Genomic DNA, 11,042 nt, shown 5'->3' on the forward strand with positions numbered 1-11,042 from the left:
CGTTGTTCTTTTAGCGATATGTATCCCGGATATGCATCGTTGTAAAAAGTGATATGGGACAAACAATCCGACGTTATTCGTTGTGCATTTTCACTTTCCAGCTTCAAGCCGCTGTGTGGGGCGTTATGAGGAGGAACAGGCTGTGCCAAGAGGCCGCTACGTGCGCGCTAAGAGCACGCGGAATGTGGCCTTGAGGAAGACGCTATTCCGACTGGATGAAGACGAGATCCAGGTTGTCAAGCCTCTCCGGGATTTTTCGGTATAATCTAAACCCGCCATGCTGTGTAGTGCCGTGCCTTTGAGATGATGAACAAGGATTTCTTGTACCGTTCTCCTCAACTGACTTCACCGGTGATTCTGGGAAACCGAATTCAGATGTTTATCACTTCGCAACTTTTAATAGATCAAGTAAATGTCTGAAAGAGTTCCACAGAGCAGTAATTAAAACGGTGGGATTATCATAATGAAGGAGAAGTCAAAGACAGCTGCAAGGACTCGACGGGAAAAAGAAAATAGTGAATTTTACGAGCTAGCCAAAATGTTGCCTTTACCGTCTGCCATTACGTCCCAACTGGATAAAGCTTCAATAATACGACTGACAACCAGTTACCTAAAAATGCGAATAGTTTTTCCTCAAGGTAAGTGCTTGGTGTTTTTAGATTGGGCCTAAGATTTAAAATTGCTTTTATCGGGTTAATCTGGCCAAAACATGAAAATTATTGCAAAATTCTTACTGATCTGGCAGTGGTGAGAGACAAGATACATTTCTGTTGAGTGAAATCATCATTTTACAGAAAGAAAATATTGTAAGTATTGGATCTCTGCTCTGTATTTCTCATTCTGTATGTCTTTTTAAAAAATATATAATCATGCTGAAGTGTGTGCACACGCTGTCCAGCCAAGAAGATGAGGTTTAAACTCAGTCGCCCTGCCTGTGTGTGTGAAGTGAGCACAACATTCTCAAGGAGGAATCGCGTGAACTGCAGGCCGGTTGGAAAGCGACTCTTTTTTGGTTGAAGGAGGCCTCCTCTTCTCCCTTTATTCGTGACTGCGCATCCTCCCGAGCAATTAGTTAGGCAGCCTGCACAGCCCCTGGGACTGATCTCAGGGCTTGAGATGCGGTGTTGCCATATTTCATTAAAGCCCTCAATTGTCTCTCTAAATCTCGAGAACAAATAGAAAATTTTTCTCTCACGTGGGGTGGACATCGTAGTCATACGACTTTGATGATAATGGCAAGCTTACACAATTTTCACCTTCATTTACAGAGGAAAGAATCATTTTCATTTTTAACGCCAACATAGATAATCTGCATCGTTTAAAATAATTCGGCTGTGCTAAAATTGCCGTGGCCTATTTATAATGTATGTTTCTCAAGCGTGTTCTGTGGGCTCCGTCAATATATATAGATAGGAATCACACAGCCTGTCTCAGGAAAATTAATATCTCCACTTTGTCTCGGCCATATTCTCTGGCGGCAAAGAGTTTTACACGGTTTAGTTCCAGTGTATTTCTCATTAAACCCTCACTGTAACCCGGAATGCCCCCGGCTGCTCCGTCCTTGCTGTTGCTTATTGATCCACGCGCTGAGATTCTAAAATGTAACGAAACGGGTAACGGTTTTTAAAATTCAAATAAAACAGCACGTGGCCTGTTTTTTTTTTTATTTCTCTTACCTTTCTTTTTAAGGATTGGCAGATGGTGCTCCTGACAACAAGAATAGAAGACAAATGCATTTTCGTTTTCGACTGAGGAGCATTACAATTCTCAAGATTCTTTATTACTGAATTGTTATTTTTTAGAGATAGCCTACATCAGACGAGCCGTCTAAAGGCAGTTCATACACGCTCAATATTTTAAATCATACAGTCTGAATTCACGAAGGCCTAATTAACAGCAAGCGGGTAACATTTTGCATTTGGCTTGCATTTGTCATTTTAAACTGAAACAAAAAATACTTTTTTCGGGGGGGAAAAACTCATAAAAGCGACCGTTTTAGGGGCCACGTCAATGTGTTAGCAATTTTAGTTAATGGATCGATTGAAAGCTCTGGGAGCAAGTCCCACTGCTAGGCTACGTTAGAGAATTTCTCTCCCACAAACGTGCTCCCAGTCCAAGAAACTGACAATCTTTCTAAAACCAGCCAAGAGGTACTGTGACATTTCAGGCTGAAAAAACACAGTAGTTCTGCTCCAGCTCCCATTTCTGTATTAATGCTGTCTCACAGTTCTTTTGGTGAAATTATCCTCTCAGAAGGCTCAGTTTAATCTTCACCTGCTGTCTGCACCGTGAAGCGTCAGCGTGAAAAGGGGTGGACAGGGTGATTTAGAAACTCAAACTAACCAACTGACATGGGCAAATGAGTCACAAACCTGTCGATCATAGATGAAAACGCGGCAACACGCAGGATAAAATAGGTTTAGGTAGTAGGCCGGACATAGAAGTCAATTATTTTCAAACAAAACGGTGGTGAATTTCTTATTTTAGAACATTTATTTTTCAACAGTTCTCTAAAGATAAACTGAACACGTAGAACATGAACTGTAGCAGAACTTTAGACCTACCAGGTTCTCGGCCATTAGGCTATTTTTTTTTTTTTGTCAAATTAACACATAGACAGTGTAGATGTAATGATTCGTTTTTAATCACTTCCCCCTGTTTATTTAACATATTAATCCATGTTCCTAGATAACAAAAGATTAGTTTAACTGTGGACCAAAGGAATTATTTGTTTCTCTTCGTGCCGTTTCGTACGGCTGTGTCTGAGTGCGTTGACGTGCTATTGGCGGAGTCAGTGTACTGGAATCACAAAACCGAAGACAGTTGTTCTGAATAACTTTCCGTGTTACACAGAGCGTTAAGCGTGTTCGTTTTATGCGTTTTATGAGTTTTTGGACTTGGACTGGTTCAGGGACTTGCGTTGTTACCGCTGCTGAGTAATCAATAGAAATATTCTTCTATTGTTCTTCATGGTGTTCATGGAAAATTTTGTTACCTTAGGTCGAAGATATGATCATTTATTTATTTTAGCGAGTTCTAAGAATCACCGCAGTCGTCGTTGCCGTCTCTATCAGTGGTAGCAGAAAAAGCAGTAACAGCGATAGGTTACAAAATACAGCAAGTAGGCTACAGTGTGGACAATGTTGGTGAACATTAATGGGAACGAGAATAATCATAATTATGTGACGTGTGAAGGGTTTTCGACTTGTCTGGTTTTAGGTTTGGGGGAGGCATGGGGTCACGTGAGTCGGGCCAGATCTCTGGATTCTATGGATCGAGAGCTGGGATGTCATTTACTCCAGGTAATTCTCAAGGAACTGTTCATAAAGTCATCCATTCACTTTGTCTCTCTTTCCCTGAAACTGTCTCAGTAAAAAAAGTTATGTTTATTTAATTATCTACTGTTCCATTCACAGAATGAAAACATTTGTGTTATTATTAATTTTGGATCTCAGAGTATTGTGGTTTATTATTGTTGTTATTATTATTATTATTATTATTATTATTATTATTATTATTATTAATATTAATGTTATTATTATTATTATTATTATTATTATTATTATTATTGTGGTTGTTGTTGTTAGTTCATGTTGTTGTTGTTTGAACATTTGCATTGTATCTATAATGGATTCAACCTACTACTTCCACCACCAACAACAACAATAATAGTAATAATGATAATAATAATAAATAATAATAATAATAATAATAATTGTGGTTCTCAGACATTAGATGGATTTATCTTCGTGGTGGCTCCAGATGGGAAGATAATGTACATATCAGAGACAGCATCGGTCCTGCTCGGACTCTCTCAGGTCTGTGCCTCTGCTCCCTCACCTTCTCACACTCTCATACTGCTCCTCACCTGTTACCACATCTCCTCACCTTCTCACACTCTCATACTGCTCTTCACCTGTTACCACATCTCCTCACCTTCTCACACTCTCATACTGCTCCTCACCTGTTACCACATCTCCTCACCTTCTCACACTCTCATACTGCTCCTCACCTGTTACCACATCTCCTCACCTTCTCACACTCTCATACTGCTCCTCACCTGTTACCACATCTCCTCACCTTCTCACACTCTCATACTGCTCCTCACCTGTTACCACATCTCCTCACCTTCTCACACTCTCATACTGCTCCTTACCTCCTACCACATCTCCTCACCCTCTCACACTCTCATACTGCTCTTCTCCTGTTACCACATCTCCTCACCTTCTCACACTCTCATACTGCTCCTCACCTGTTACCACATCTCCTCACCTTCTTACACTCTCATACTGCTCCTCACCTGTTACCACATCTCCTCACCTTCTCACACTCTCATACTGCTCCTCACCTGTTACCACATCTCCTCACCTTCTCACACACTCATACTGCTCCTCACCTGTTACCACATCTCCTCACCTTCTCACACTCTCATACTGCTCTTCACCTCCTACCACATCTCCTCACCCTCTCACACTCTCATACTGCTCTTCTCCTGTTACCACATCTCCTCACCTTCTCACACTCTCATACTGCTCCTTACCTCCTACCACATCTCCTCACCCTCTCACACTCTCATACTGCTCTTCTCCTGTTACCACATCTCCTCACCTTCTCACACTCTCATACTGCTCCTCACCTGTTACCACATCTCCTCACCTTCTCACACTCTCATACTGCTCCTCACCTGTTACCACATCTCCTCACCTTCTCACACTCTCATACTGCTCCTCACCTGTTACCACATCTCCTCACCTTCTCACACTCTCATACTGCTCCTCACCTGTTACCACATCTCCTCACCTTCTCACACACTCATACTGCTCCTCACCTGTTACCACATCTCCTCACCTTCTCACACTCTCATACTGCTCTTCACCTCCTACCACATCTCCTCACCTTCTCACACTCTCATACTGCTCTTCTCCTGTTACCACATCTCCTCACCTTCTCACACTCTCATACTGCTCTTCACCTCCTACCACATCTCCTCACCTTCTCACACTCTCATACTGCTCTTCACCTCCTACCACATCTCCTCACCTTCTCACACTCTCATACTGCTCTTCACCTCCTACCACATCTCCTCACATCACTCACATACTGCTCCTCACCTGTTACCACATCTCCTCACATCCACCCTCATACTGCTCTTCACCTCCTACCACATCTCCTCACATCCACCCTCATACTGCTCCTCACCTGTTACCACATCTCCTCACCTTCTCACACTCTCATACTGCTCTTCACCTCCTACCACATCTCCTCACCTTCTCACACTCTCATACTGCTCCTCGCCTGTTACCACATCTCCTCACATCACTCTCATACTGCTCCCTCACCTGTTACCACATCTCCTCACATCCACCCTCATACTGCTCTTCACCTCCTACCACATCTCCTCACATCCACCCTCATACTGCTCCTCACCTGTTACCACATCTCCTCACCTTCTCACACTCTCATACTGCTCTTCACCTCCTCCCACATCTCCTCACCTTCTCACACTCTCATACTGCTCTTCACTTCCTACCACATCTCCTCACCTTCTCACACTCTCATACTGCTCCTCACCTGTTGCCACATCTCCTCACCTTCTCACACTCTCATACTGCTCTTCTCCTGTTACCACATCTCCTCACCTTCTCACACTCTCATACTGCCCTTCACCTGTTACCACATCTCCTCACCTTCTCACACTCTCATACTGCTCTTCACCTCCTCCCACATCTCCTCACCTTCTCACACTCTCATACTGCTCTTCACCTCCTACCACATCTCCTCACATCACTCTCATACTGCTCCTCACCTGTTACCACATCTCCTCACCTTCTCACACTCTCATACTGCTCTTCTCCTGTTACCACATCTCCTCACACTCTCATACTGCTCTTCTCCTGTTACCACATCTCCTCACCTTCTCACACTCTCATACTGCTCCTCACCTGTTACCACATCTCCTCACCTTCTCACACTCTCATACTGCTCCTCACCTGTTACCACATCTCCTCACATCCACACATCACTCTGTCTGTACTGAAGTTGAGAGGCTGTGTTAGTGTAGTGTGCCGTGGAATGCTGAATGACACAGTGCACCGTGTTGTTTTAACAGGTAGAGTTGACTGGGAATAGTATTTACGAATACGTTCACCCTGCGGATCACGATGAGATGACCGCCATCCTGACGCCCCAGCAGCCAAACTATTCACACTGCATCCAAGGTACCTCTCATCTGACTCACATTAGCTTCAGTGAGTGCCCTGCAGAATCTCAGATCTGTGTCTTTACGGGCAGAATGGCTGTATAAGAGATTTAATCTGCATTTCAGAGTACGAGGTGGAGCGTTCTTTCTTCCTGAGAATGAAATGCGTCTTAGCTAAACGGAACGCTGGCCTTGCGAGTGGTGGATACAAGGTGGGTTATATGTAACTGTGTGTGTAGTGGTTTATATGGAGCTATATATAATGTATGCTCTGTTTAACTCTCTCTCACACACACACACACACACACACACACACATAAATAGATAGATAGATGGATAGATTGATCAGAATCAGAATCACCTTTGCTCACCATGATACATTACATGTACTAGGAATTTTACTTGGTGTTCTCTGTGTGGTTCACAAAATACACAATAAATACAAATACACAGTAAAGATAATACAGTGTGCAATACAACAGAGGATACAAGACATCCAATATACAATACAATACACAATACAGGACCTGCAATATATGTACAATATACAATACAATACAGTATACAATCCAATGTACAGTCTACAATATACGATACACAATACGATGTGCAGTACAACATACAGCACCAGGATAGTGTGTAGTGTAATTCAATAAATACATTCCAAATGGTAGATGATGTATAGAATTCACAGTAAGTAAGTGCTATGTGGTATGAGATAGATAGAAAGATAGATACATACATAGATAGAAGACAGAGAGAGAGAGAGAGAGATAAAGATAAAGATAAGAAGAGTTAATATGTTTTGTGGCTTTCTATGCCTGACCCTTGACTTTTGACCCTTGCCCTCTCCCAGGTCATCCACTGTAGCGGGTATCTGAAGATCCGGCAGTGCGGTTTGGACATGGCTCCCTTCGATGGCTGTTATCAGAACGTGGGCCTCTTGGCCGTCGGTCACTCCTTACCTCCCAGCGCCATAACCGAGATCAAACTTCACAACAACATGTTTATGTTTAGAGCCAGTCTGGACATGAGACTCATTTTCCTGGACTCCAGGTACGTCCCCCGTCCACCTGCACATTCACATGCCCACCTGCATCATCACTGTCACTCCATTCACATGCCCACCTGCATCATCACTGTAACTCCATTCATATGCCCACCTGCATCATCACTGTCACTCCATTCACATGCCCACCTGCATCATCACTGTAACTCCATTCACATGCCCACCTGCATCATCACTGTCACTCCATTCACATGCCCACCTGCATCATCACTGTCACTCCATTCACATGCCCACCTGCATCATCACTGTAACTCCATTCACATGCCCACCTGCATCATCACTGTCACTCCATTCACATGCCCACCTGCATCATCACTGTAACTCCATTCACATGCCCACCTGCATCATCACTGTCACTCCATTCACATGCCCACCTGCATCATCACTGTAACTCCATTCACATGCCCACCTGCATCATCACTGTAACTCCATTCACATGCCCACCTGCATCATCACTGTCACTCCATTCACATGCCCACCTGCATCATCACTGTCACTCCATTCACATGCCCACCTGCATCATCACTGTAACTCCATTCACATGCCCACCTGCATCATCACTGTCACTCCATTCACATGCTCACCTGCATCTTCACTGTCACTCCATTCACATGCCCACCTGCATCATCACTGTCACTCCATTCACATGCCCACCTGCATCAACACTGTAACTCCATTCTCTGAGTCGCAGCTTACGATTTGTGCATCGCACGCCTCTGAAATGCTGTCAGGGTTTGTCTCTTCTCAGTTTGCCATCACATGTGGGGTTTGAACCCGCATCACTGCCAAACAAAACGGGGCTTCAAATGTTCACAAAACTCGACAGTCTAGCAGAGCCACTCCTTGTCTGTGTGTGTCTGTGTCAGGGTGGGAGAGCTGACTGGATATGAACCCCAGGACCTGATCGAGAAAACGCTGTACCATCACGTACACAGCTGTGACATCTTCCACCTGCACTGTGCTCATCACCTGTGTGAGTCATCCACCTGCACGCACCTGTGTTCAGTATGACATTAACACACACTTACACACAGCTACACACACACAGAATTAGCACACAGATATTTCATTTTCCTGAACTTCCTGGACCAGCCTGTCTCATGTCACACAGCCAGTCAGCTGTGTGATCTGGGTTTGTATCCAGTCATGTAATTTCACTACTATAATGAACAGAATTGGCCCCTCAGTAGCAAAGGACGCTGAGGACACTCTCAGCGGTTTGGAAATAAAATATTTTATATTCTCTGTTTTTTTGAAGGATTTTTAAATGTTTTCTGACATTACCGCCGGTTGTCCAAGAACATGTCAATGCTTCAGCAGAAGTTTTTTGGATCAAAACTTGTTTTTGACTTTGTTTCTGGCAGCACATCTGAGGATTATTTTTAACAGTGACGGGCTGAGTTTCTCCTGACTGAAATCTTTTCTCTCTCTCCGCAGTGCTGGAGAAGGGTCAGGTGACGACCAAATATTACCGTTTTCTGGCCAAACATGGCGGCTGGGTTTGGGTACAGAGCTACCTCACCATTGTCCACAACAGCCGATCGTCACGACCCCACTGCATCGTCAGCGTCAACTACGTCCTCACGTGAGACACAGATTCTGTTTGCATTTCTAAGCCCAAGTCACTGCTTCCTGGAGAGGGAGACAGTCTTTATGTTATCAGAACCTAACAAGCTTTCTGACTGAGTCTTAATTATCAAAGGAACCAGTGATGGTGTTGAGGAGTTCTGTGATGGTCTTGTGATGGTGCTGTGATGGTGTTGAGGAGTTCTGTGATGGTGTTGAGGAGTTTTGTGATGGTCTTGTGATGGTGTTGAGGAGTTTGGTGATGGTGTTGTGGTGGTGTTGAGATGGTGTTGTGATGGTGTTTTGATGGTGTTGAGGAGTTTTGTGATGGTGTTGAGGAGTTTTGTGATGATGTTGCAATGGTGTTGAGGGGTGTTGTGATGGTGTTGCGATGGTGTTGTGATGGTGGTGTGATGGTGTTTAGGAGTTCTGTGATGGTGTTGTGATGGTATCGATGACAGTGTTTTGATGGTGTTGTGATGGTGTTTAGGAGTTTTGTGATGGTGTTGTGATGGTGTTTTGATGGCGTTGTGATGGTGTTGTGATGGTGTTTTAATGGTGTTGTGGTGGTGTTTTGATGGTGTTTTGATTGTGTTGTGATGGTGTTGTGATGGTGTTGTGATGGTGTATGGATGGTCTTAGTGCAGAGAAGCTTTTTTTGTTGTTTATCATGTGTATTCTCCATAGAAGCTCCTGAACACACACACACACACACACACACACACACACTTTTCTGAGAAGCCATGAGACAAATACAGTTATGAAATTTGTGATTTTTTCTGAGACTTTATCCTAAAGATTTATGAGCTTTCTTGAGAAAACATACGCTACATTCGGGTTTTTCTCCCCAAGTGAAGATTTTCATATTGAATATAACATTTATTTTCATACAAATACATATTTTTATTCTCACAGACTAGACAAACACCACTGATCCTGCCTCTTGACAGAGCTGCTGTGAGATTGGCTGGTAAAGAAAGTAACAGTCTATGGCACTGAAGTGGAAATCAGCGTCTGTCCCTTAGTGACAGTGAAGGACAGTGAGCTAAGCTGAGACTAGTCAGACATATCTACTTGTCTCACTATGCTTTTCTTTTCTTTTCTTTTCTTTTCTTTTCTTTTCTTTTCTTTTCTTTTTGCTGTACTTATGGACCCATATTCATCTGACTGATCTAAAACCTTGTGATGGAAAATGCCGGACTGGGAGTCACGCCCAGCAGTCCTGGGCTCATCTGTGGGCTGTATAATTATGTGTTTTATATATACTCTGCATATACTGCATCATCGAATGATCTGTTTTTTTATTCAGTTCTAAAAGCTTTACCTTTAGCGTGTTAAAAGTCTAGACAGTTTTAAAATGGGGTATCAGATCTGTGGGTTTTTTAAGGACTGAAAGCTTGTTTTGATAAGTCTACGTTTTCAGGCGTGACCTCTGTTTGATCCCTGCAGGGCTGTCTGCGCAGCCGAATGTTACAAAACACGAACATACAGTCGGACACGTAAGCGAGAGATGAGATCCACCGTTAGCGAATGATGATGAAGAAGCGACCGCCCGCTAGTCAAACACTATCTACTGTAACGCTGTCATGTGAAGCAGACAAACAGATCGTTTTGTGATTGTGTAAAGTGTGATAGCTGTGTGTCTGTGATTGTGTAAAATGTGATAGCTGTGTGTCCGTGGTAGCTGTGTGTCTGTGATTGTGTAAAGTGTGATAGCTGTGTGTCTGTGATTGTGTAATGTGTCTGTGATTGTGTAAAGCGTGATAGCTGTGTGTCTGTGATTGTGTAAAGCATGATAGCTGTGTGTCTGTGATTGTGTAATGTGTCTGTGATTGTGTAAAGCGTGATAGCTGTGCGTCTGTGATTGTGTAAAGTGTGATAGCCTTGTGTCTGTGATTGTGTAAAGTGTGATAGCTGTGTGTCTGTGATAGCTGTGTGTCTGTGATTGTGTAATGTGTCTGTGATTGTGTAAAGTGTGATAGCTGTGTGTCTGTGATTGTGTAAAGTGTGATAGCTGTGTGTCTGTGATAGCTGTGTGTCTGTGATTGTGTAATGTGTCTGTGATTGTGTAAAGTGTGATAGCTGTGCGTCTGTGATTGTGTAAAGTGTGATAGCTGTGTGTCTGTGATTGTGTAAAGTGTGATAGCTGTGTGTCTGTGATTGTGTAATGTGTCTGTGATTGTGTAAAGTGTGATAGCTGTGTGTCTG

The 11,042-nt window shown here is 43.4% G+C and overlaps 1 protein-coding gene across 1 annotated transcript in view; it reads left to right on the forward strand.

The window, feature by feature from the left end:
- The first annotated feature begins 463 nt into the window (after positions 1-463).
- Positions 464-11,042, forward strand: part of sim1b (SIM bHLH transcription factor 1b) — a 14,556-nt gene continuing 3,977 nt past the window's right edge. The window contains exons 1-8 of the mRNA XM_030781708.1: positions 464-638; positions 3,220-3,302; positions 3,729-3,818; positions 6,110-6,218; positions 6,326-6,411; positions 7,056-7,255; positions 8,135-8,241; positions 8,706-8,853. Coding sequence (XP_030637568.1) covers positions 464-638; positions 3,220-3,302; positions 3,729-3,818; positions 6,110-6,218; positions 6,326-6,411; positions 7,056-7,255; positions 8,135-8,241; positions 8,706-8,853 — 998 coding nt within the window. The remainder of the gene's footprint in view (positions 639-3,219; positions 3,303-3,728; positions 3,819-6,109; positions 6,219-6,325; positions 6,412-7,055; positions 7,256-8,134; positions 8,242-8,705; positions 8,854-11,042) is intronic.

Source organism: Chanos chanos, chromosome 8 (genome assembly GCF_902362185.1).
Source record: "Chanos chanos chromosome 8, fChaCha1.1, whole genome shotgun sequence".
In the NCBI taxonomy this organism is placed as follows: Eukaryota; Metazoa; Chordata; class Actinopteri; order Gonorynchiformes; family Chanidae; genus Chanos; species Chanos chanos.